This window comes from Anolis sagrei, chromosome 12 (assembly GCF_037176765.1).
Source record: "Anolis sagrei isolate rAnoSag1 chromosome 12, rAnoSag1.mat, whole genome shotgun sequence".
NCBI lineage: Eukaryota > Metazoa > Chordata > Lepidosauria > Squamata > Dactyloidae > Anolis > Anolis sagrei.
Genome location: NC_090032.1, coordinates 5722313 through 5749908, shown reverse-complemented (window position 1 = coordinate 5749908; position 27596 = coordinate 5722313). Strand labels below are relative to the sequence as shown.

The 27596-nt window shown below is 45.6% G+C and overlaps 1 protein-coding gene across 2 annotated transcripts in view; it reads right to left on the bottom strand.

The window, feature by feature from the left end:
* Positions 1 to 7571: 7571 nt before the first annotated feature.
* PLEKHO1 (pleckstrin homology domain containing O1) overlaps positions 7572 to 27596 on the bottom strand; it is a 45506-nt gene continuing 25481 nt past the window's right edge. For both annotated transcript variants that reach the window (XM_060758032.2, XM_060758033.2), the window contains exon 6: positions 7572 to 26761. In XM_060758032.2, the coding sequence (XP_060614015.2) occupies positions 26000 to 26761 (762 nt within the window). In that variant the 3' untranslated portion in view covers positions 7572 to 25999. The remainder of the gene's footprint in view (positions 26762 to 27596) is intronic.

The following is a 27596-nucleotide window of genomic DNA, read 5'->3' as shown; positions in this document are numbered from 1 at the left end:
GCACCAACCTTAAAAACTGTGGCGTAGACACAGAGAACTGGGAAGTCCTTGAGCGCTCTAGCTGGAAGTCGGCTGTGATCAGCAGTACTGCACCAACCTTAAAAACTGTGGTGTAGATACCGAGAACTGGGAAGTCCTGGCCCTTGAGTGCTCTAGCTGGAGATCAGCTGTGACCAGCAGTGCTGCACCAACCTTAAAAACTGTGGCGTAGACACCGAGAACTGGGAAGCCCTTGAGCGCTCTAGCTGGAGGTCAGCTGTGACCAGCAGTGCTGCACCAATCTTAAAAACTGTGGCATAGACACCGAGAACTGGGAAGTCCTGGCCCTTGAGCACTCTAGCTGGAGATCAGCTGTGACCAGCAGTGTTGCAATCTTAAAAACTGTGGCATAGACACCGAGAACTGGGAAGTCCTGGCCCTTGAGCGCTCTAGCTGGAGATCAGCTGTGACCATCAGTGCTGCACCAACCTTAAAAACTGTTGCGTAGACACCAAGAACTGGGAAGCCCTTGAGCACTCTAGCTGGAGGTCAGCTGTGACCAGTAGTGCTGCACCAACCTTAAAAACTGTGGCATAGACACCGAGAACTGGGAAGTCCTGGACCTTGAGGGTTCCACAGCCACCTACGTATCCACCGCCAATGACCATCATCCTTGGACTATGAGGGATCGCCTAAGTAAGTACTATGATGGTGGGCCTTTCAGAAGCTGTTGCTAGACAGGTGTTTGGCCAGGGAAGCGCAGAGAGGTGCAGTCCTCCGGCTGGAGAAGGAAGGCTGGGGTGCGGGGCCTTCTCCGAGCCATCTGGCGCTCTCTAATTATCTAAATGGCGAGGCCGACTGAGCTCCCTTGGCTGAAATCAAAGCTGGAAATCGTGGGGGCCGGGGAAGTGGGAGGAGAGGCGAGGAGAAGAGAAGAGCGAGAAGGCAGAACTGGAAAACCAGGGCGGCTCCGGGCACCGTGCTAGGCTTTCCGGGGGACGTATTTTATATCACTCGCTCTATTATTTATGCCACCGAGTAGGAGTGGAGCAGGTGGGATGCTGATCATCTCGAGCTGATCCTGACTCACACGAACACATGCATCCAGAGCTTCCTGAAGTGGAGAAAATGCTTCAACCAAGGAGATTCTCACTTATTGTGGTTGGACCGGGCTGTGGCACAGCTAGTTAGTAACCAGCTGTATTAAACGAGAGGTCATGAGTTTGAGCATCTCAATTATTGTGGTTGGACCGGGCTATGGTGCAGTTAATTAGTAGCTAGCTGTATTAAACGAGAGGTTATGAGTTCGAGCATCTCAATTATTGTGGTTGGATTCGGCTGTGGCACAGCAAGTTAGTAGCCAGCTGTATTAAACGAGAGGTTATGAGTTCGAGCATCTCAATTATTGTGGTTGGATTCGGCTGTGGCACAGCAAGTTAGTAGCCAGCTGTATTAAACGAGAGGTTATGAGTTCGAGCATCTCAATTATTGTGGTTGGATTCGGCTGTGGCACAGCAAGTTAGTAGCCAGCTGTATTAAACGAGAGGTTATGAGTTCGAGCATCTTGATTATTGTGGTTGGACCGGGCTGTGGCACAGCTAGTTAGTAGCCAGCTGTATTAAATGAGAGGTCATGAGTTTGAACATCTCGATTATTGTGGTTGGACCGGGCTGTGGCGCAGCTAGTTAGTAGCCAACTGCATTGAGGTCACGAATTCAAGCATCTGGATTATTGTGGTTGGACCGGGCTGTGGCGCAGCTAGTTAGTAGCCAGCTGCATTTAACGAGAGGTCATGACTTCGAGCATCTCGATTATTGTGGTTGAACTGGGCTGTGGCACAGCTAGTTAGTAGCCAGCTGTATTAAACGAGAGGTTATGAGTTCGAGCATCTCGATTATTGTGGTTGGACCGGGCTGTGGCACAGCTAGTTAGTAACCAGCTGCATTAAATCCCTACTGACCAAGAGGTCATGAGTTTGAGCATCTCGATTATTGTGGTTGGACCAGGCTGTGGCGCAGCTAGTTAGTAACCAGCTGCATTAAATCCCTACTGACCGAGAGGTCATGAGTTCGAGCATCTCGATTATTATGGTTGGATCAGGCTGTGGTGCAGCTAGTTAATACCCAGCTGTATTAAACGAGAGGTCACGAGTTCGAGCATTTCGATTATTGTGGTTGGACCGGGCTGTGGCACAGCTAGTTAGTAGTCAGCTGCATGAAACGAGAGGTCACGAGTTCGAGCATCTCGATTATTGTGGTTGGACCGGGCTGTGGCACAGCTAGTTAGTAGCCAGCGACATTAAACGAGAGGTCATGAGTTCAAGCATCTCGATTATTGTGGTTGGACCGGGCTGTGGCACAGCTAGTTAGTAGTCAGCTGCATGAAACGAGAGGTCATGAGTTCAAGCTTCTCGATTATTGTGGTTGGACCAAGCTGTAGTGCAGCTAGTTAGTAGCCAGCTGCATTAAACGAGAGGTTATGAGTTCGAGCATCTCGATTATTGTGGTTGGACCGGGCTGTGGCACAGCTAGTTAGTATCCAGCTGCATTAAACGAGAGGTCACGAGTTCGAGCATCTCGATTATTGTGGTTGGACCGGGCTGTGGCACAGCTAGTTAGTAGCCAGCGACATTAAACGAGAGGTCATGAGTTCAAGCATCTCGATTATTGTGGTTGGACCGGGCTGTGGCACAGCTAGTTAGTAGTCAGCTGCATGAAACGAGAGGTCATGAGTTCAAGCTTCTCGATTATTGTGGTTGGACCAAGCTGTAGTGCAGCTAGTTAGTAGCCAGCTGCATTAAACGAGAGGTTATGAGTTCGAGCATCTCGATTATTGTGGTTGGACCAGGCTGTGGCACAGCTAGTTAGTATCCAGCTGCATTAAATCGCTACTGACCGAGAGGTCATGAGTTCGAGCATCTCAATTATTGTGGTTGGACCGGGCTAGTGACCGAGAGGTCATGAATTTGATGCCAGCCCGGGTCGGAGTAAGCTCCCAACCGTTAATAGTCTAGCTTGCTGTCGACCTATGGGGCCCGAAAGACAGTTGCATCTGCCAAGTAGGAAATTTAGGAACCACTTTATTAGGGGAGGCTAATTTAACTAATTTATGATGCCATAAAACCTTCCAGTGGCATGTGGAAGAATGAGGAAGTACTCCATCAAAAAGACCTGTGTCACAAGTGAATGGTGAAGTGGCGGCTCACCCTGTCATTTGAATCCATTGATCTTCCAGTATTTCCGTTTTTGTCATGGGAGTTCTGTGTGCCAAGTTTGGTTCAATTCCATCATTGATAGAGTTCGGAATGTTCTTTGATTGTAGGTGAACTATCAATCCCAGCAACTACAACTCCTTAATGTCAAGTTCTATTTTCTCCAAACTCCACCAGTGTTCACATTTGGGCATACTGAGTATTCATGCCAAGTTTTGTCTAGAACTATCACTGTTTGAGTCTTCAGTGCTCTCTGGATGTGGGTGAACTACAACTCCCAAACTCAAGATGAGTGCCCACCAAACTCTTCCAGTATTTCCGTTTTTGTCATGGGAGTTCTGTGTGCCAAGTTTGCTTCAATTCTATCATTGCTGGGGTTCAGAATGCTCTTTGATTGTAGGTGAACTATAAATCCTAGTAACTACAACTCCCAAATGTCAAGGTCTGTTTCCCCCAAACTCCATCTGTGTTCATATTTGGGCATATGGAATATTTGTGCCAAGTTTGGTCCAGATCCATCATTGTTTGAGCCCACTGTGCTCTCTGGATGTAGGTGAACTACAACTCCCAAACTCAAGGACAATGCCCAGCAATTACAATTCCCAAACATGAGGGTTCATTTTTCCCAAGCTCCACCAGTGTTCATATTTGGGCATATTGAGTATTCATGCCAAGTTTGGTCCAGATCCATCACTGTGCTCTCTGGATGTAGGTGAACTACAACTCCCAAACTCAAGGTCAACGCCTTTCAAACCCTTCTAGTGTTTTAGTCATGGAAGTCCTGTGTGCCAAGTTTGGTTCAATTCCACCATTGGCGGAGTTCAGAATGCTCTTTGATTGTAGGTGAACTATAAATCCCAGGAACTACAACTCCCAAATGACAAAATCAATTTTTTTGAGTGAAGGACGTACATTGGGTTGTTAGGTGTCTTGTGTCCAAATTTGGTGTCAGTGCGTCCAGTGGTTTTTGAGTTATGTTCATCCCACAAACGAATATTACAGTATTTATTTATATAGATTTATACAGATACTAGCCGTCCCCTGCCATGTGTTGCTGTGGCCCAGTCTGTGTATATGTGTCTTGTGTGTGTATATATGTGCATATATGTGTGTGTGTGTGTATATATATGTGTGTATTTTTGGAGGTATTGATCCAGACAGAGCAGGTCTGATGGGGAATGACAGCTGCCTCATTGGGCCTCTTGCTTCTAATGAGATCAGGTGACCCTACGCCATGCAAAGCAATGTGTGTGCGCTTGTGCGCACGCCTTCGACACATGTGGTGCACCAGGATTTCCTCGCTGCTTCGTTTCCTTTTATGGTGTGAAGCGTAAGGAGGGAAGTGATTGGCTGCCTCGCCAGACACGGAAAGGGGGAGACGTTGGAAGCAGAGACAAAGATGGGAGTAAAGGAGGAACCGTCCACAATCAGATGCACAAGCATCGCACGGCTGTTTGGGCCTAGGAAAGGAAACAGTGCGCAGGGCACGTTCACAAGAGTTGTGCACTGCCCACAAATCAAAATCCTCCCCTGTAAGCATATATTTACTAACTTTGTGTTTGTAAATACAGAATCCTAGACCTGGTGGGCCATCCAGTCCAACCCCTTTCTGCCAAGAAGCAAGAAAAGCGCATTCAAAGCAACCCCGACAGATGGCCATCCAGACTCCTTCAAAGAAGGACCCTCCACCACACTCCAAAACTCAAAGTCAATGCCCACCAAGTTTGGAAGTTTGACCCAATTCTGTCGTTGGTGGGGATCCGAATGCTCTTTGATTGTAGGTGAGCTATAAATCCCAGTAACTACAACTCCCAAATGTCAAGGTCTATTTTCCCCAAACTCCACCGAACTCATCTAGTGTTTTCTGTTGCTCATAGGAGTTCTGGGTGCCAAGTTTGACCCAATTCTGTCATTGGTGGAGTTCCGAATGCTCCTTGATTGTAGGTGAACTATAAATCCCAGTAATTACAACTCCCAAATGTCAAGGTCTATTTTCCCCAAACTCCACCGAATTCATCCAGTGTTTTCTGTTGCTCATAGGAGTTCTGGGTGCCACGTTTGACCCAATTCTGTCACTGGTGGAGTTCAGAATGCTCTTTGATTGTAGGTGAACTATAAATCCCAGCAACTACAACTCCCAAATGTCAAGATCTACTTTCCCCAAACTGCACCAAACTCATCCAGTGTTTTCTGTTGCTCATAGGAGTTCTGGGTGTCAAGTTTGACCCAATTCTGTCATTGGTGGAGTTCCGAATGCTCTTTGATTGTAGGTGAACTATAAATCCCAGCAACTACAATTCCCAAATGTCAAGATCTGTTTTCCCCTAGCTCCTCCAGTGTTCGCATTTGGGCATATTGAGTATCTATGCCAAGTTTGGTCCAGATCCATCATTGTTTGAGCCTACTGTGCTCTCTGGAGGTAGGTGAACTACAACTCCAGACTCAAGGTCAATGCCCAGCAATTACAACTCCCAAACATGAGGGTCTATTTCCCCCAAGCTCCACCAGTGTTCACATTTGGGCATATTGAGTATTCGTGCCAAGTTTGGTCCAGAACCATCATTGTTTGAGCCCACTGTGCTCTCTGGATGTAGGTGAACTATAAATCCCAGCAACTACAATTCCCAAATGTCAAGGTCTGTTTTCCCCAAACTCCATCAGTGTTCACATTTGGGCATATTGAGTATTCCGTTTTTGTCATGGGAGTTCTGTGTGCCACATTTGGTTCAATTCTATCATTGGTGGGGTTCAGAATGCTCTTTGATTGTAGGTGAACTATAAATCCCAGCAACTACAACTCCTTAATGTCAAGTTCTATTTTCTCCAAACTCCACCAGTGTTCACATTTGGGCATATTGAGTATTCATGCCAAGTTTGATCCAGAACTATCACTGTTTTGAGTCCACAGTGCTCTCTGGATGTGGGTAAACTACAACTCCCAAACTCAAGATGAGTACCCACCAAACACTTCCAGTATTTCTGTTTTTGCCATGGGAGTTCTGTGTCCACATTTGGTTCAATTCTATCATTGGTGGAGTTCAGAATGCTCTTTGATTGTAGCTGAACTCTAAATCCCAGCAACTACAACTCCCAATTGTCAAGGCCTGTTTCCTCCAAACTCCACCAGTGTTCGCATTTGGGCATACTAAGCATTCGTGGCAAGTTTGGTCCAGATCTACGTATTATTGTTTGAGTCCACAGTGCTCTCTGGATGTAGGTGAACTACAACTCCCAAACTCAAGGTCAATGCCCACCAAACATTTCCAGTATTTTCTGTTGCTCATGGGAGAACTGTGTGCCAAGTTTGGCTCAATTCCATCGTTGGTGGAGTTCAGAATGCTTTTTGCTTGTAGGTGAACTATAAATCCCAGCAACTACAATTCCAAAATGTCAAGGTCTATTTTCCCCAAACTCCACCAAACCCTCCTGTATTTTCTGTTGCTCATAGGAGTTCTGGGTGCCAGGTTTGATTCAATTCCATGGTTGGTGGAGTTCTGAATGCTCTTTGATTGTAGGTGAACTATAAATCCCAGCAACTACAACTCCCAAATGTCAAGGTCTATTTTCCTCAAACTCCGCCAAACCCTTCCAGTGTTTTCTGTTGCTCATAGGAGTCCTGTGTGTCAAATGTGGTTCAATTCCATTGTTGGTGGATTTCAGAATGCTCTTTGCTTGTAGGTGAACTACAAATCCCAGCAACCACAACTCCCAAACTCAAGGTTAATACCCACCAAAGCCTGGTAGTGTTTTCTTTTGCTCATAGGAGTCCTGTGTGTCAAGTGTGGTTCAATTCCATCGTTGGTGGAGTTCAGAATGCTCTTTGATTGTAGGTGAACTATAAATCCCAGCAACTACAACTCCCAAACTCAAGGTTAATACCCACCAAAGCCTGCTAGTGTTTTCTTTTGCTCATAGGAGTCCTGTGTGCCAAGTTTGATTCAATTCCATCATTGGTGGAACTATAAATCCCAGCAACTACAACTCCCAGACTCAAGATTAGTACCCACCAAATCCTTCTAGTGTTTTCTGTTGCTCATAGGAGTTCTGTGTGCCAAGTTTGGCTCAATTCCATTATTGGTGGAGTTCAGAATGCTCTTTGATTGTAGGTGAACTATAAATCCCAGCAACTACAACTCCCAAATGTCAAGGTCTGTTTTCCCCAAACTCCACCAGTTTTCGTGCCAAGTTTGGTCCAGAACTATGTATTATTGTTTGGGTACACAGTGAACTACAACTCCCAAACTTAAGGTCAATTTAGTAGAATCATAGAACTGGACTAGATGGACTCCCAAGGCCATCTAGTCCAACCCTCCATAATATAGGAATATACAATGCACAAATCCGACTGTCGCAAGGGTTTCGGGGAAAGAAAGACACTGGATTTAGAAACATTCAGTCATTTTATTCACATTATTATTATTGTTATTATTATTATTATTATTTCAATCACAGCCTTAAATATCAAACAAAGGTAAACAAGAGCTGCAGCAGGCTGGAGCGACACGGCCGTACAAAGAACCGACGGAGCTTCGTTTAAAAAAGATTTCACATAAAAATCAGTGCAGAGTTCGGAAAGGGAGGCGGGGACGGCGCAAGGAACCAGTGCATTTCCAAAACAGAGCTTTGGGGGCAGGAAAGGGGAGGTTGCACTACAACTCCCATTATCCCCACAGGAGAGACTGCAAGCAAACCGACTGCAATCCTCTAACAATTAGGAAAATAATCGTCCGTTAAGTTGCGAAGCTTCCGAAATGTATAATCCATTTAAAATACAGCAGACTCTCAGTTAACCGGCACCTATGGGGATTGTGAGATGCCAGATGAATGTAGTTTCTGGTTGCTTGAGAGTTCGTATTAGGCAAAGGTAAAGGTTTTCCCCGTGTCCGACTCTGGGGGTTGGTGCTCGTCTCCATTTCTAAGCCGAAGAGCCGGCGTTGTCCGTAGACACCTCCAAATTCATGTGGCCATTGGCATGACTGCATGGAGCACCGGAGCAGTACCTATTGATCTACTCACATTTTTAAACATTAAATCCAGTTGTGTCCAACTCTGGGGGTTGGTGCTCATCTCAATTTCTAAACCGAAGAGCCGGCGTTGTCCGTAGACACCTCCAGGTCTGGAGAGCCGTTACCTTCCCTCTAGAGCGGTACCTATTGATCTACTCACATTTGCATGTTTTCGAACTGCTAGGTTGGCAGAAGCTGAGGCTGACAGCGGGACCAATGATTGGTCATTGGATGAGGGTGGCAGTGGTCTCAGGAAGTGAGTGAAGGCATACACACACATATATATACCAGGAGTCTCTGATGGTGCAATGAGTTGAACCGCTGAGCTGCTGACCTTGCTGACTGAAAGGTCGCAGGTTCTAATCCAGGGAATACTGGGGCCTCATCCGGGATTCCCGCTGTCAGTCCCAGCTTCTGCCAACCTATACACACACACACACACACACACACACATGTTGCCGGTTGCTTGAGTTCTGGTTAACTGAGAGTCTCATTTGTGCAAAGTTTTGGACTCCAACTCCTAACAGCCTTGGGCCTCTTCTTTTTCCCCTTCAGCCACTTAAGTGAAAAATGGGGGCTCATCCGGGATTCAGAAAGGAAATCTCTCATTTTGTCCTTCTGACTGCCAACCTGTTATACACACACACACACACACATACACATGTTGCTGGTTGCTTGAGTCCTGGTTAACTGAGAGTCTCGTCTGTGCAAAGTTTTGGACTTGAACTCCCGCAATTCCTAACAGCCTCGGGCCTCTTCTTTTTCCCCTTCAGCCACTTAAGTGAAAAATGGGGGCTCATCCGGGATTCAGAAAGGAAATCTCTCGTTTTGTCCTTCTGACTGCCAACCTATTATACACACACACACACACACACATGTTGTCGGTTGCTTGAGTTCTGGTTAACTGAGAGTCTCGTCTGTGCAAAGTTTTGGATTCCAACTCCCGCAATTCCTACCAGCCTCGGGACCTCTTCTTTTTCCCCTTCAGCCACTTCAGTGAAAACTGGGGGCTCATCCGGGATTCGGAAAGGAAATCTCTCGTTTTGTCCTTCTGACTGCCAACCTATTATACACACACACACACACACATGTTGCTGGTTGCTTGAGTTCTGGTTAACTGAGAGTCTCGTCTGTGCAAAGTTTTGGACTCCAACTCTCGCAATTCCTAACAGCCTCGGGACCTCTTCTTTTTCCCCTTCAGCCACTTCAGTGAAAAATGGGGGCTCATCCGGGATTCAGAAAGGAAATCTCTCGTTTTGACACACACACACACACACTGCCGGTTGCTTGAGTTCTGGTTAACTGAGAGTCTCGTCTGTGCAAAGTTTTGGCCTCCAACTCTCGCAATTCCTAACAGCCTCGGGACCTCTTCTTTTTCCCCTTCAGCCATTTCAGTGAATAATTGGGGCTCATCGGGGATTCAGAAATGAAATCTCTCGTTTTGTCCTTCTGAATGTAAACAAAGGCTTAAGCGACCGAGGAGGAAAAGGAAGAGGCCTGAGGCTGTTAGGAATTGTGGGAGTTGGAGTCCAAAACACCTGGAAGGCCGAAGTAGCGCAATGAACAAATCCAATTTAATAGAAAATAAACTAAAAAAAGCTCCCTTAAATCCTGGGACGGGTTTGCCATTGCAAGGATTTGTGCAGAATCTCAAAAATTTAGAAGGAAGGAAAACAAACAAATGATTTGGGAAGGGTTTTGCATAGTGTTGCGTGATAACTGGGTTTTCTTCTTTATATCGAGAGCAAAAAAGAAAAGCGAGACTTGTAACTTAGACACATGAAACGTCTTTGTGGATAATCGAAACCTCCTCTCTAGGCATCCCGAGGTCCTCCAGTGCAACTCTATGGAAAGTTGACTAGTACGGAGTTGTGCTGGAGGACCTCGGAAACTCCTAGAGATGCGGGAAATAGCTTTGTGGATAATAGCAACCTCCTCTCTAGGCATCCCGAGGTCCTCCAGAGCAACTCTATGGAAAGTTGACTAGTACGGAGTTGCGCTGGAGGACCTCGGAAACTCCTAGAGATGCGTTGATTTGCATTTCCCCACTTTCATAGGGGCTAAACTCATTCAGTGTGGGGGGGCTTTCTCCGCCTCATTTCCCTACATATTTAGGAAGGTAGCAAGAGGCATATAAAGTAAACAAAACCAAGTATCGCAGCTTGGAGGAAGGAACACGGGACATGTTTTGGGTTCCTGCTCGTAGGCAGCATGCAACAGGACGGGACACGTCAGAGGGGCTGCATAGGCGGGTTGCATAAGGCGGCGCATGCATGGCTGGTGTGCTTCTTGGCTGCGGCATCTCCTCCTCTCCCACATGCAGTTCGGATACATTCGCGGTTCGGATACAGTTCGCGGTTCGGATCCGAACGAATGGGACTGCCTATCCAACCTATCACTTCTCTTTGCTCCGGGAAGCTTTTGCAAGCAGATTGGCTTGGCTGTCGGCAGCTATTTGGACCCTGCAACGTCCCATGCAGTTGTATCTTTGGAGGCCCCGGTTAACTTTGCCCCATGCAAGATCTCCGGCTCATGCGGCGTCTTAAGCCTTTGCCTGGTTTTTGCTCGGTGAAGCTTCTCTTGGCTTTGCTCTATGCAGCTTTTTTGGGGACCTGATGGATTTCATCCGAGGTCCTGAGTGACTTTGCCCCATGAAGCTTCTCACGCCTTTGTCTCGTTTTTACCAATCACAGACTCTGATTGGCTTTGCTCTAGGAAGCTTCTCGGGCCCTGATTGGTTTTCCGCGCATGCATCCCTCTCATTGGCCAAAACTCTTAGATAAAACCTTCTAAAGGGCCAGGTGAACTCTCGTTCGGAGTGGGTGAAAAGTAGCTTGGGATCAGTCGAGGGCAATTTGCAACCCCGTGCTTCGTTACATTGACCTCCCACAAAACCTTAACCAGATTGCTGAGGGTTATAAACCACACAAAAGTAACCTCCTGTTAGAGCTCAGCCTATGATTGTGTTTCAGGATCAGAGTGCTTTAGATGTGGGGTTGACATCACTCCCCATTTCTGAGCTCTATGTCTCTAGCACTCAGAAATTGGTTTCGCTTTAGCTGAGAATTTCTCATCTTTTTCTCTCGGAGCCTGACAGAACGCCGAAGTCACTGTTCGGCTCTCCTGTTTTGACTGATTTCCTCTTGTCAAAAGTAACCTCCTGTTGGAGCTCAGCCTGTGATTGTGTTTCAGGATCAGAGTGCTTTGGACGTGGGGAGTGACGTCAATGAGTTGACATCACTCCCCATTTCTGAGCTCTATGTCTCTAGAGCTCAGAAATTGGTTTCGCTTTAGCTGAGAATTTCTTATCATTTTCTCTCGGAGCCTGACAGAACGCAGAAGCCACTGTTCGGCTCTCCTGTTTCCCATGAGGATCATCTGACTACATATCCTGTACTTGGGACTTTTATCTCCTTATTAGCTATGTCTCTAGCACTCAGAAATTGGTTTCGCTTTAGCTGAGAATTTCTTATCTTTTTCTCCCGGAGCCTGACAGAATGCAGAAGCCACTGTTCGGCTCTCCTGTTTCCCATGAGGATCATCTGACTACATATCCTGTACTTGGGACTTTTATCTCCTCGTTAGCTATGTCTCTAGCAGTCAGAAATTGGTTTCGCTTTAGCTGAGAATTTCTTATCTTTTTCTCCCGGAGCCTGACAGAACGCAGAAGCCACTGTTCAGCGCTCCTGTTTCCCATGAGAATCATCTGACTACATATCCTGTGCTTGGGATTTTTATCTCCCCATTAGCTATGTCCCTAGCACTCAGAAATTGGTTTCGCTTTAGCTGAGAATTTCTTATCTTTTTCTCTCGGAGCCTGACAGAACGCAGAAGCCACTGTTCGGCTCTCCTGTTTCCCATGAGGATCATCTGACTACATATCCTGTACTTGGGACTTTTATCTCCTCGTTAGCTATGTCTCTAGCACTCAGAAATTGGTTTCGCTTTAGCTGAGAATTTCTTATCTTTTTCTCTCGGAGCCTGGCAGAACACCGAAGCCACTGTTCGGCTCTCCTGTTTCGACTGATTTCCTCTCGTCTATCTATTTGCTCATTAATTTCTGCAGCTGGTTTCAAGTGCCTCACTTCATGGATTTCTATGTACTAATGGACCTGGTTTACTTTTAAAGTTCATGGATTATCTTGGTTTTGGGTTTTTTTTTTTACTGTTTTACTATATTTTAGCGCTTTGCCTACGTATATTCTACAATAAACTGCTTGCTGATTTTACCAAGCTGGTGCGATGTTTAAGGTCAGAGGTGTTCCTGCTCTGGAGTACGATATCTGCCTTTGGGTAAAAACTGGGGATCTGTCCACATGACACAATTATAGCATTATGATTCCACTTTTGGATTTTTACTGTTTTACTGTATTTTACTGCTTTGCCTATATATGTTCTACAATAAACTGCTTGCTGATTTTACCAAGCTGGTGTAGTGTTTAAGGTCAGAGGTGTTCCTGCTCTGGAGTTCGACACCTGCCTTTGTGTAAAAACTGGGGATCTGTCCACATGACACAATTATAGCAGGAAGATTCAATTTTTGGATTTTTACTGTTTTACTGTATTTTACTGCTTTGCCTACATATATTCTACAATAAACTGCTTGCAGGATGAGTTTGAAGATAGCAATGGTTTGGTCAGTGATATTGATGCAGAGAATGACTAGTAGATCCCTGTTCAAAGTGTAGTTTCTAATGAGAATTATCTGACTACATATCCTGTACTTGGGACTTTTATCTCCTCGTTAGCTATGTCTCTAGCACTCAGAAATTGGTTTCGCTTTAGCTGAGAATTTCTTATCTTTTTCTCTCAGAGCCTGGCAGGACGCCGAAGCCACTGTTTGGCTCTCCTGTTTTGACTGATTTTCTCTCATCTATCTATTTGCTCATTATCTATTTGCTTATTAATTTCTGCAGCTGGGCCAGGTGCCGAGCTGTTTTCATGTTCCCTATCATGGGAACTCTCTGGTAACAATTCAGAAAGCACACCATCATCCCCACACCCCTCAGGGACATTCTCACGGGAAACTACACTTTGCACAGGGATCTCCTGGTCATTCTCTGCATCAATATCACTGGCCAAATCATTGCCATCTTGAAACTAATCCTGCAACTCATTGACATCACTCCGCACATCCAAAGCACCCTGATCCTGAAACATAATCACAGGCTGAGCTCCAACACCTCAATTCATAAAACTAAACCAGTTTCCACCTAGGTTCCTCCAACATTACTTTGCACTTGTCTCCGAATTTAGGGGTTTTGATTAAGAGGCAAAAGGCAACCAAGTCGACCTACCTACTAGCCCTGTTCTAGTGGATCAAGATTTTGGGATCTGGCACTTTTGGGAACCTCGATCTATGGGTTACTTCAGCAAATCACCAAAACTCTGGCCCAGTTGACAACTTTGCATGCATTTGGAAAGGAAGAAGCGGGCAGAATAGCCTTCCAAAGCCCACAAAAGCGTTTTGTTGCCACAATTGCGTTTTGTTAGTTTGCTACAGGACACACAGTTGTTGCGACAGTTGTTAGCTTGGACAAAACACGCACGACACAGAGAAGGGCAGAGAGCCAGATCGACAACAGACAGAGACGCAACTAACAAATCCCTCTGGGCCCATAACCTGATGTTGTATGTCAGCTTGTTCAGCCTGTGATTGTGTCTGATGTTCATGATGGGAATGATGTTCATGTTGATGTGCATAATGGGAATGGGGATGGTGTTCCTGATGATGAACCTGGGGATATAGGTTTGCCCGGGCCGGAGTTAAGTTCAGAAAAGAGGCCTAAGCAAGGCCACATTCCTGGGGAAGACCTTTCACTGCTTTTCTCAGAGCAACAGCCTGAAGATGAGGCTGAGATTGCTTTCCCAGGTGTAGAAAGAGAGGAGGATAGTGAAACCTTGGGCAGAAAGCAAAGTTTTAGTAAACTGAGGCAGACCTTTCAGAATCTCAGGCACTCTGCTTGTTTACAACAAAAGAAAGATAACAAATCTAGTGGGAAAGTGAGGAAAATATGCTTTCCTGTCACTTTTGGCTTCTGAAAAGGGTTCATAATGATTCATGGGAGACAGTGTCTCAGTCGAGTCAACGGTGTTATTTCATGACGGTTTTGCTTTCAAGTGCTCTATGTTTCATGCATCAAGTTGTTGCCAAGTTTAAGTTTTTGCCTGAGAGTTCTTGCTGTTTTCCTTCATGGTTTTAAGTGCTTCACTTCATGGATTTCTATGTACTAATGGACCTGGTTTACTTTTAAAGATCATGGATTATCTTGGATTTTTACTGTTTTACTATATTTTACTGCTTTGCCTACATATATTCTACACTAAACTGCTTGCTGATTTTACCAAGCTGGTGTGATGTTTAAGGTCAGAGGTGTTCCTGCCTTTGGGTAAAAACTGGGGATCTGTCCACGTGACACAATTATAGCACTATGATTCCACTTTTGGATTTTTACTGTATTTTACTGCTTTGCCTACATATATTTTACACTAAACTGCTTGCTGATTTTACCAAACTGGTGCGATGTTTAAGGTCAGAGGTGTTCCTGTTCTGGAGTATGACACCTGCCTTTGGGTAAAAACTGGAGATCTGTCCTCGTGACACTATCATAGCACTATGATTCCACTTTTGGATTTTTACTCTTTTACTGCTTTGCCTACATATATTCTACACTAAACTGCTTGCTGATTTTACCAAACTGGTGTGATGTTTAAGGTCAGAGGTGTTCCTGCTCTGTAGTACGACACCTGCCTTTGGGTAAAAACTGGAGATCTGTCCTCGTGACACTATTATAGCACTATGATTCCACTTTTGGATTTTTACTCTTTTACTGCTTTGCTCACATATATTCTACACTAAACTGCTTGCTGATTTTACCAAACTGGTGTGATGTTTAAGGTCAGAGGTGTTTCTGTTCTGGAGTATGACACCTGCCTTTGGGTAAAAACTGGAGATCTGTCCTCATGACACTATTATAGCACTATGATTGCACTTTTGGATTTTTACTGTATTTTACTGCTTTGCCTACATATATTCTACCATAAACTGCTTGCTGATTTTACCAAGCTGGTGCGATGTTTAAGGTCAGAGGTGTTCCTGCTTTTGAATACGACACTTGACTTTGGGCAAAAACTGGGGATCTGTCCTCGTGATACAATTATAGCACTATGATTCCACTTTTGGATTTTTACTCTTTTACTGCTTTGCCTACATATATTCTACACTAAACTGCTTGCTGATTTTACCAAACTGGTGCGATGTTTAAGGTCAGAGGTGTTCCTGCTCTGGAGTACGACACCTGCCTTTGGGTAAAAACTGGGGATCTGTCCACGTGACACAATTATAGCACTATGATTCCACTTTAACTGCAATGGATTTTGATGTTTATAATGTGGGAAGAGTTCATAGAGCTAGAATGAAGCTCGGTCGGTGGCGGCACAAACAAACCAAGCATTGAGTGAGAGAGAAATTGGCGACGAAGGAGAAGAGCCCTTGACGCATCCCTTGGAAATTGAAGCCAAAAGATGTAAACACACCGTATTAGAGAATATCCCCTCCGCTATAGGATTTCTCAAAACCTGAATGAATAACGATGGGAACCATAAATGATGACTAATAGATTGAAAAGGGGAGCACAGCTCCTGGTAGATGAAGGCCTCATATAAAAATGATTCAAAAGGCAAGTTTAGATACTCTTCAATGAAGCACAGCGTCTAAGGAATGGAGTGTTGCGATTCAGCTGAAACCACAGACACAGACGGATAGTGTTGTGACTCAGATGGGTCTCGGAGTGACTCTGACGAGGATGATGGGATTCAGGTTCACAATCACAATACGTGTGAATACGATCTTGGAGTCCTCATGGACAACAAGTTAAACATGAGCCAACAATGTCATGCGGCGACAAAAAAAGCCAACGGGATTTTGGCCTCTATAGTGTCTAGAATCCCGGGAAGTCATGCTCCCCATGCTCTATTCCGCTTTGGTTAGACCACACCTGGAATATTGTGTCCAATTCTGGGCACCACAATTCAAGAGAGATATTGACAAGCTGGAATGTGTTCAGAGGAGGGCGACTCAAATGATCAAGGGTCTGGAGAACAAGCCCTATGAGGAGCGGCTTAAGGAGCTGGGCATGTTTAGCCTGAAGAAGAGAAGGATGAGAGGAGATATGATAGCCATGTATAAATATGTGAGAGGAAGCCACAGGGAGGAGGGAACAAGCTTGTTTACTGCTTCCTTCGAGACTAGGACGTGGAACAATGGCTTCAAACTACAAGAGAGGAGATTCCATCTGAACATGAGGAAGAACTTCCTGACTGTGAGAGCCGTTCAGCAGTGGAACTCTCTGCCCTGGTGTGTGGTGGAGGCTCCTTCTTTGGAAGCTGTTAAACAGAGGCTGGATGGCCATCTGTCAGGGGTGATTTGAATGCAACATTCCTGCTTCTTGGCAGAGGGTTGGACTGGATGGCCCATGAGGTCTCTTCCAACTCTTTGATTCTATAATTCTATGATACTGAAACGGGAATCTTAGATCGGCCTGACCGTTTGGAATTCAGAGTTCGAAGGAGTGTGAGAATAGCCAACAAGAAGGTGGTCAGAGGCCAAAGAAATGCTATTGCAAAGGGTATTAAGCAGTGTGTTTGAAAACAAACCGTTCTCAGAGCAACTTCTCGCTCAACCAAGCCGCTTGTGCTCGTTTTCCTGTGTCCACGGTCTTGGGATTTTGTCATGTTCTCGTGGGACTTTGTTTCGTCTGTGCCATTTGGAATTCTGCTTTACAGTGTAATTTTTTTTTGACCTTTGGAACACTATTTGCTTTTTAAACTTTTCATCTTTTACTTTTCAACAAACTACAAAGACTTCAGTCTGTGTGCAGTTCTGATGATTTTAGCAAGGTGAATCTATTCTAAGTGTTGCGCCTCTGCTTGTAGTCTGTCCGCAATCTTCTTGCAGCAGCTGAGGATATTATTATTATTATTATTATTATTATTATTATTATTATTCAACACGGAGAGATATCTCCACGGCTGAATCGACTTGGAGAAGAAGAAAACAACCAGCCAAATGGAAGAGAGAGTTGTGTACAATAGAGCAAAGAAATGACCGAAGTAGATTGACCGGGAAAAAAATCTCAATAATGTATTATGGGCAAGTGGAAATGATGCAAAGTGACCAAGGTATTGATCAATGACGACACAGGCTGCATCCCGGCTAGGATTTAGTTCCATGTCGTGGATACTGAAAACTGTGGATTTATTTGTCGTGTCAGATCAACCAGTCGATTATATTACATTTCTAACAAAACAAACAGATAAAATACAACATTTGTGAGTTTGGTAGTTGATTAAATGTCCTTTGACCAGTATCTGGCCACTTGGAGTGCCTCTAGTGTTGCCGTAAGAATGTCCTCCATTGTGCATGTGGCTGAGCTCAGGTTGCATTGCAGCAGGTGGTCAGTGGTTTGCTCTTCTCCACACTCGCATGTCGAGGATTCCACTTTGTAGCCCCATTTCTGAAGGTTGGCTCTGCATCTTGTGGTGCCAGAGCACAGTCTGTTCAGCACCTTCCAAGTCGCCCCGTCTTCTGTGTGCCCAGGGGGGAGTCTCTCATTTGGTATCAATGGGTTTGAGCCTGCCACTTTTGGACTCTCGCTTGCTGAGGTGTTCCAGCAAGTGTCTCTGTAGATCTAAGAAAACTATTTCTTGATTTAAGTCGTTGAAGTGCTGGCTGATACCCAAACAGAGGATGAGCTGGAGATGTCTCTGCCTTGGTCCTTTCACTATTGGCTACCACTTCCCGGCAGATGTCAGGTGGTGCAATACTGGCTAGACAGTGTGATTTCTCCAGTGGTGTAGGGCGCAGACACTCCATATCTCATGAAGAGCCACATCCACTGTTTTAGTGTGGTGAAATGTGTTCCACACTGGGCATGCATACTCAGCAGCAGAGTAGCACAGCACAAGGGCGGATGTCTTCACTGTATCTGGTTGTGGTCCCCAGGTTGTGCCAGTCAGCTTTCGTATGATATTGTTTCTAGCATCCACATTTTGCTTGATGTTCAGGCAGTGCTTCTTGTAGGTCAGAGCACAGTCCAGAGTGACTCCCAGGGATTTGGATGCGCTGCAATGCTCCAGTGGGATTCCTTCCCAGGTAATAATCCTCAGAGCTCGGGATGCTTGTCTGTTCTTGAGATGAAAAGCACATGTCTGTGTTTTAGATGGATTAAAAATCAGCTGGTTTTCCCTGTAATAGGCAGTAAGAGCACCTAGAGCTTTGGAAAGCTTCTGTTCTACCATCTCAAAGCTCCCTGCTTGAGCGGTGATGGCACGATCATCAGCATAGATGAAACTCTCTGTCCCTTCTGACAGTGGCTGGTCATTTGTGTAGATGTTGAACATGGATGGAGCAAGCACGCTCCCCTGAGGCAGGCCGTTCTTCTGTTTCCGCCATCTGCTTCTCTGGCCCTGGAACTCAACAAAAAAGCTCCTGTTTTGTAGCAGGTTTCCTATGAGGCGGGTGAGGTGGTCGTCCTTTGTGATACTATACATTTTTCTCAGGAGGAGGCGGTGGTTCACAGTCTCATAGGCTATTGACAGGTCTATGAAGACAGCTCCTGTGATCTGCTGCCTTTCAAAGCCATCTTCTATGTGCTGAGTCAGGTTCAGCACTTGCGATGTGCAGCTTTGGCCTTTTCTGAAGCCAGCTGTGGATGCTTGAGACCCATTAGATGCTTGAGATGGGCGCTGTAAAATGGCATCTCATACATAAGGAAGAACCTCCTGCCTTTTTTGGGGAATGTTTCCAAGCCATAGTTGGCCAAATCCGTGGACGTCAAACTCGTGGATACGGAGGGCTGATTGTCCAATGATTTCACGGAAAACCTCAAGTTCGGAACGTCTGGGGAGGAAACAAGGGAAGCTTTTGGAAGATCTGTCTATATTGGTGTTCCTTCCTCGGAAGGAGAAGAGCACCAACTTGGAGGCCACGTACAACAACAACAACGCCAAGATTGGTTTCCTCCGCTGATCCAATTACACAAAGCTGGAAAGCTGAGCTGTTCCAGGGGAGCAAAGTGCTGAGCGGTCAACGCCAGACTGCGAGGGCGGATATACGATCCGCACGGAGAGTTTCATTTCCTGATGGAGAAGGAGGCCTACTCTCTGATGTTTCGCAGAGGAAAAGTGGAACACATGCAAACCAAAATAATAATAATAATACTAATAATAGATGCACAACAAATATCCAATAGAAAAACCAGCATAGTGATCTTGTTTGCTGTATACTAATCTTGTTGTGCATCAAATAATGATGATGATGATGATGATGATGATGATGATAATAATAATAATAATAATAATATCCTGAGCTGCTGCAAGAAGATTGTGGACAGACTACAAGCAGAGGCACAACATCGTTGTTCAGATGATCCATTGGAACTTGTGCCACAAATACCATCTGCCTGCGACAAAGAACTGGTGGGATCACAAGTGATCTTGTTTGCTGTGCACTAATCTTGTTGTGTATCAAATAATAATAATAATAATAATAATAATAATAATATCCTCAGCTGCTGCAAGAAGATCGCGGACAGACTACAAGCAGAGGCACAACACCGTTGCTCGGATGATCCATTGGAACTTGTGCCACAAATACCATCTGCCTGCGACAAAGAACTAGTGGGATCACAAGCCGGAAAAAGTTACACGTCAAACTACTCTGGGACTTTCAAATTCAGACAGACAGAGTTTTGGACACTTAACCTCACAATTGTGTTACAAAACAAAACATGGGTTGTCGATGACGCAATCCCAGGTGACAGCAGGATTGCAGAGAAACAATTGGAAAAGCTGACACAATATGAGGATTTAAAGATCGAACTGCAAAGACTCTGGCACAAGCCAGTCAAGGTGGTCCCAGTGGTGATCAGCACACTGGGTGCAGTGCCTAAAGACCTTGGACTGCACTTAAAAACAATTGGAAAAGCTGACACGATATGAGGATTTAAAGATCGAACTGCAAAGACTCTGGCACAAGCCAGTCAAGGGGGTCCCAGTGGTGATCGGCACACTGGGTGCAGTGCCTGAAGACCTTGGACTGCACTTAAAAACAATTGGAAAAGCTGACACGATATGAGGATTTAAAGATCGAACTGCAAAGACTCTGGTACAAGCCTGGGTCCCTGTGGTGATTGGCACTCTGGGTGCAGTACCTCAAGACCTTGGCCTGCACTTAAACACAATAGCGCTGACAAAATTATGATCCGTCAGCTGCAAAAGGCCACCCAACTCGGATCTGAACGCATTATTCACCGATACATCACACAGTCCTAGACACTTAGGAAGTGTCCAACGTGGGATCGAATACAAAAGCCAGCAGAGTGATCTTGTTTGCTGTGGACTCATCTTGTTGTGTATCTAAGAATAATAATGATAATGATAATAATAATACCAATAACCAAGATATCAGATGGTGCAAAGGAGGAAGAACAGCCTCGCCAGAAGAAGCTGCAGCAGTTTGCTTTTGCCTGAGCTTTACTGAGAAGGGCAAATTTGGCCTCCTTCTCTGCTGAGTCAATGGGGTGCAAGTGATGAAATGAGATAGCCCTTCAATGTTGAAGATTTTGTGATTCTGGACACAAAGGAGGAGGAGGAGGAGGAGGAGGAGGAGGAGGAGGAGGAGGAGGAGGAGGAGGAGGAAGAAAGGAAAGAAGGGAATAAGGAAAAAAGGAGGGAATTAATGAAACCAAGAAGAAAAGAAGGAAGGAAGAAAAAGGGAAGGAAGGATAGAAAGAAGGAAGGAAGGATAGAAAGATGGAAGGAAAGAAGGAAGGAAGAAAAGAAGGAAGGAAGGAAGAAAGGAAGGAATAAATCAAGGAAGGAAGGAAGAAGAAGGAAAGATGGAAGAAAGAAGGAAAGAAGGAAGGAAGAAAAGAAGAAAGGAAGGAAGGATAGAAAGAAGGAAAGAAAGAAAGAAGGAAGGAAGGAAGGAAGGATAGAAAGATGGAAGGAAAGAAGGAAGGAAGGAAGGAAGAAGGAAAGATGGAAGAAAGGAAAGAAAGAAGGAAAGAAAGAAGGAAAGTAGGAAGGAAGGGAAAGGAACAAGGAAGGAAGGAAAGAAGGGAAGGAAGGAAGGAAGGAATAAATCAAGGAAGGAAGGAAGAAGAAGGAAAGATGGAAAAAAGGAAAGAAAGAAGGAAAGAAGGAAGGAAGGGAAAGGAAGAAGGAAGGACAGAAAGAAGGAAGAAAAGAAGGAAGGAAGGATACAAAGAAGGAAGGAAACACGGAAGGAAGGAGGAAGGAAGGTGAGAAGGAAGGAAAGAAGAAGGAAAGAGGAAGGAAGGGAAGAAGGAAACACGGAAGGAAAGAAGGAAGGAAGGAAGGAGGAAGGAGGAAGGAAGGGAATAAGGAAAGAAGGAAGAAAGGAAAGAAGGAAAGAAGGAAGGAAGGATAGAAGGAAGGAAGGAAGGAAGGAAGGAAGGAAGGAAAGAAGGAAGAGAGAAAGAGAGGAAGAGAGAAAGAGAGGAGGAGTGAAAAGGTGACAACGTTGAGCTTAGCTCCACTGCTGCCCTACCTTGCACACCAAATGGCACAAACAACATGGAAGCATGACCTAGACAGCAAACATTTCCTCTGAGAAAGAATAAACAAGCAAAGAGACGCTGCAGCAGTTTGCTTTTGCCTGAGACAACTGGGAACTTGGAAGGGCCAAAACTCCACTTCCTCTTTCCTTTCGAGTTAACTAGCAGACAATGCTTGTACTTTGAACTCAGTTTGCAGCAGCTGAGGACAAAGGCAGGAGGAAGAGAGAGAGAAGCATTGAGAGAGTGGCTGAAGAAGTGTGACAGCAGAGGATTAAATGAGGTTGTTTGTGCCAAATTGGGGCTTGAGACGAAAATCAATGTCCCTGATTTGTGACGATAATGTGTGACGCCAGAGCCTGATGTCGATCGGTTTGGTCAAGAGAGAGAGAGAGAAAGAGCCTTTTGCTGCAATGACCTTGTTGGTGGAAATTCAAATATTTCCTCCGCAGAGCTGAAGGATGCAACGGCTGCGATCGTGGAACTGGAGAACTGGAGTGCGTCCAAGATGGCATCGAGAGGCCGGGAAACGGCTGCTCGGATGGAAGAAGGCCAGCGATGGGGTGGCATAGCGAGAGGAGATGATCAAATCCAGAGAGGGAGATGGGCAATGAGTTGGCAACCGAGTCCGGAACACAGTCCGAACCTCCAGGGATGTCGAGGCTGCAAAAAAAGCCAACAAGAAACTGATATTGGATCCCATCAAAGCCTTTCATGGCCGGAATCACCGGATTGTTGTGAGTTTTCCATGCTTTCTGGATGTGTTTCAGAAGCATTCTCTCCTGACATTTCGCCTGCATCTATAGGTTGTGAGCTCTGTCGGAAACTAGGGGAATTCCAGACAAGAAACAATCAAGGCCAGCTAATCACCTCCCAACAAAGGATCCCCCCGGAGAATGAAGAAGCCAGACCTTGAAACTGCTAGGCCATTAAATGCTAATCATTTAATTGCAGGTTCGATACAGGAGTCAACATTGACACTGAAATACAACACTGCCTGAGCTCTGCGAGTGTAGCATTCCTCCGAATGAAGCAGAGAGTGTTTGAGGACCAGGACATCCATAGGGAGAACAAGGGGCTTGTTTATAAAGCTATTGTCCTCCCAACCTTGCTATATGCCTGCGAAACGTGGACTGTCTACAGACGTCAACACTTAAATGCAACACCGTCTGAGCTCTGCGAGTGCAGCATTCTTCCGAATGAAGCAGAGAGTGTTTGAGGACCGGGACATCCATAGGGAGACCAAGGGGCTTGTTTATAAAGCTATTGTCCTCCCAACCCTGCTATATTCCTGCGAGACGTGGACTGTCTACAGATGTCAACATTGACACTGAAATACAACACCGCCTGAGCTCTGTGAGTGCAGCATTCTTCCGAATGAAGCAGAGAGTTTTTGTGGACTGGGACATCCGTAGGGAGACCAAGGTGCTGGTTTATAAAACCATTGTCCTCCTAACCTATGCCTGTGAAACGTGGACTGTCTACAGACATCAACATTCACACTGAAATGCAACACTGCCTGAGCTCTGTGAGTGCAGCATTCTTCCAAATGAAGCAGATAGGGTTTGAGGACCAGGACATCCATAAGGAGACCAAGGTGCTTGTTTATAAAGCCATTGTCCTCCCAACCCTGCTATACACCTGCGAGACGTGGACTGTCTACAGATGTCACATGCAACTCCTGGAACTATTTCATCAGCCCTGCCTCTGAAAAATCCTACAAATCTCTTGGGAAGATAAGCAGACAAATGTCAGCGTGGTGGAAGAAGCAAAGACCACCAACACTGAAGCAATGGTCCTCCATCATCAACTCCGCTGGACCAGCCATGTTGTCTGGATGTCCAACCACTGTCTCCCAAAGCAGTTGCTCTACTCTGAACTCAAGAATGGAAAACAGAATGTTGGTGGGCAGGAAAGGAGATTGAAAGATGGCCTCAAAGCCAACCTTAAAAACTCTGGCATAGACACTGAGAACTGGGAAGCCCTGACCTGTAAACGCTCCAGCTGGAGGTCAGCTGTGACTAGCAGTGCTGTAGAATTTGAAGAGGCACGAATGGAGGGTGAAAGAGAGAAACGTGCCAAGAGGAAGATGCGTCAAGCCAACCCCGACTGGGACTGCCTTCCAACTGGAAACCAATGTCCTCACTGTGCGAGAACATGTGGGTCACGAATAGGGCTCCACACCGCTCTTGGAAGACAATCCTACTCGGACAATGAGGGATCACCTAAGTAAGTAAATACTTATTTCAGGCAAATTGAATCGAGCCAATTTGCTTCTTGCTGACACTGAAATACAACACCGCCTGAGCTCTGCGAGTGCAGCATTTTTCCGAATGAAGCAGAGAGTGTTTGAGGACCGGGACATTTTGGAAGACAATGCTACTCGGACAATGAAAGATCGCTTAAGTAAGTAAGTGCTTATTTCAGGCAAATAGAATCGAGCCAATTTGCTTCTTGCTGACATTAAATACAACACCGCCTGAGCTCTGCGAGTGCAGCATTTTTCCGAATGAAGCAGAGAGTGTTTTGAGGACTGGGATATCTTGGAAGACAATCCTACTCGGACAATGAGGGATCGCCTAAGTAAGTAAGCAAGTACTTATTTCAGGCAAATTGAATTGAGCCAATTTGCTTCTAGCTGACACTAAAATACAACACCATCTGAGCTTTGCGAGTGCAGCATTTCTCCCAATGAAGCAGAGAGTGTTTGAGGACCGGGACATCTTGGAAAACAATCCTACTCGGACAACGAGGGATCACCTAAGCAAGTAATTATTTCAGGCAAATTGAATCGAGCCAATTTGCTTCTAGCTGACACTGAAATACAACACTGTCTGAGCTCTGCGAGTGCAGCATTTTTCTGAATGAAGCAGAGAGTGTTTGAGGACTGGGACATCTTGGAAGACAATCCTACTCGGACAACGAGGGATTGCCTAAATAAGTAAGCATTTATTTCAGGCAAATTGAATCAAGCCAATTTGCTTCTTGGTGACACTAAAATACAACACCAACTGAGCTCTGCGAGTGCAGCATCTTTCCAAATGAAGCAGAGAGTGTTTGAGGACCGGGATATCTTGGAAGACAATCCTACTCGGACAATGAGGGATCGCTTAAGTAAGTAAGTGCTTATTTCAGGCAAATCGAATCGAGCCAATTTGCTTCTAGCTGACACTGAAATACAACGCTGTCTGAGCTCTGCGAGTGCAGCATTTTTCCGAATGAAGCAGAGAGTGTTTTGAGGACCGGGACATCGTGGAAGACAATCCTACTCGGACAATGAGGGATCGCCTAAGTAAGTAAGCAAGTACTTATTTCAGGCAAATTGAATTGAGCCAGTTTGCTTCTAGCTGACACTAAAATACAACACCATCTGAGCTCTGCGAGTGCAGCATTTTTCCGAATGAAGCAGAGAGTGTTTTGAGGACCGGGACATCGTGGAAGACAATCCTACTCGGACAATGAGGGATCGCCTAAGTAAGTAAGCAAGTACTTATTTCAGGCAAATTGAATTGAGCCAGTTTGCTTCTAGCTGACACTAAAATACAACACCATCTGAGCTCTGCGAGTGCAGCATTTTTCCGAATGAAGCAGAGAGTGTTTGAGAACCGGGACACCTCGGAAGACAATCCTACTCAGACAACGAGGGATCGCCTAAGTAAGTACTTATTTCAGGCAAATTGGATTGAGGCAATTTGCTTCTAGCTGACACTTAAATACAACACCATCTGAGCTCTGCGAGTGCAGCATTTTTCCGAATGAAGCAGAGAGTGTTTTGAGGACCGGGACATCGTGGAAGACAATCCTACTCGGACAACGAGGGATCACCTAACTTAACTGTATAGTACCTCCAAAGGAAATTATGGGGGGAAACAACCCTGATTTATTCGAACTGGAGGACGTATAGGATGGATCGATAGCATATATTGAGTTGGATGTGGATAAATGGATCTTGCAGATACAGAAGTTGTGCTGTACCTGCAACAGAAAGAATGAAAGCAACCCTGATTTCTTGGAACGGGCTTCATACTAGAGAGGAAGGAAGAGGGTTGAGCGGGACGGTGAACGTGAGGGGAAACTGAGGCTCGGATGGAGGAAGGACAGGCACCTCGTATGCATCAAACACTGTAAATCATTATAATTGGGGGGAAATAAAAGAATACACACCCACTCCTTATTAACCCTCTTCCTCGCTGTCCTACATGCCTAGAAGCCACACAGGACGCTCACATCAGGCTTTTCCTGTATTGCGATTGCGCGGATTTCGGGTCCGAGAGTTGGAGCTCGAGCTGCTTGTAGAGGTTCCTCAGTTCCTTGACCTCCTGGAGCACTTGCTGGGCTTGGCTCCAGTGAGAAGAAGCCTCTCCCAGTAGCCGCTCCGACTCCTGCAGCATCGCCCCCGAGTCCAACTTGGACGAAGACGCCGGCGAGGAAGCGGTGGACGTTGGCGACGCGGTGACCGGCGGCTCCGCTCGCTTCCCTTCCCCGTAGCCCCTCACCTCCGTCAGAAGTTCCTGCGTCTTTTCAAGTTTCAAGGCGACGAGTTCCTGGATGCGAGTCAGCCGCTCGGGCTCCACCGAGGCAAACTGGTCCTCCAGGCCTCTCCTCAAGACGGCCCGGTGCGCCGAGGATGAGTCCCGGCAAGACAGGATCTCCTCCATCGAGGCGCACTTGTTCTTCTCGGAGAAGGTGAGCCGCTTGGGCACCTGAGGGGTGTACATCGTGCCTCTGTCGAAGGAGTCCTTGCGATAGGAGAACTTGTCCCACGACGGCGTGACCTCCCGCCTCGGTAGGCTGTTCGTCCGGCTCTTCTCCGGCGGCTTGATGTTCTCTGAATCCGAACGGCGTCTCCCGGCGGTCAGTTGGGCGACGGATTTGTCCAGGTCCACCCGGAAGGTCTCCTCGCAGGTGTGGCGGTCTTCCGGAGCGGCATCTTCCTCTTGGATCAAGTCAAGGGTCAGCATGCCGTCAGACGTTGAGGTAGATGCCTACAAACACAAGAAGCAAATACAATGAGAGGTATGTTGAGATGGATGCCTACAAACACAAGAAAAAAATGAGAAGTATGTTGAGAGAGATGCCTACAAACACTAGAAGAAAATGAGAACTGTGTCGAGATAGATGCATACAAACACAAGAAGCAAATGAGAAATATGTTGAGATAGGTGCCTACAAACACAAGAAGCAAATGAGAAGTATGTTGAGATAGGTGCCTACAAACACAAGAAGCAAATGAGAAGTATGTTGAGATAGGTGCCTACAAACACAAGAAGCAAATGAAAAGTATGTTGAGGGAGATGCCTACAAGAAACAAATGCAATGAGAGGTATGTTGAGCTAGATGCCTACAAACATGAGAAGTAAATGAGAAGTATGTTGAGATAGATGCCTACAAACATGAGAAGCTAATGAGAACTATGTTGAGGGAGATGCCTACAAACACAAAAAGCAAATGAGAACTACAGTATGTTGAGATAGATGTCTACAACTACAAGAAGCAAATGAGAACTATGTTGAGATAGATGCCTACAACCACAAGAAACAAATGCAATGAGAGGTATGTTGAGCTAGATGCCTACAAACATGAGAAGTAAATGAGAAGTATGTTGAGATAGATGCCTACAAAACAAGAAGCAAATGAAAAGTATGTTGAGGGAGATGCCTACAAACACAAGAAGCAAATGAGAACTATGTTGAGATAGATGTCTACAACCACAAGAAGAAAATGAGAACTATGTTGAGATAGATGCCTACAAACATGAGAAGTAAATGATAAGTATGTTGAGATAGATGCCTACAAACATGAGAAGCAAATGAGTAGTAT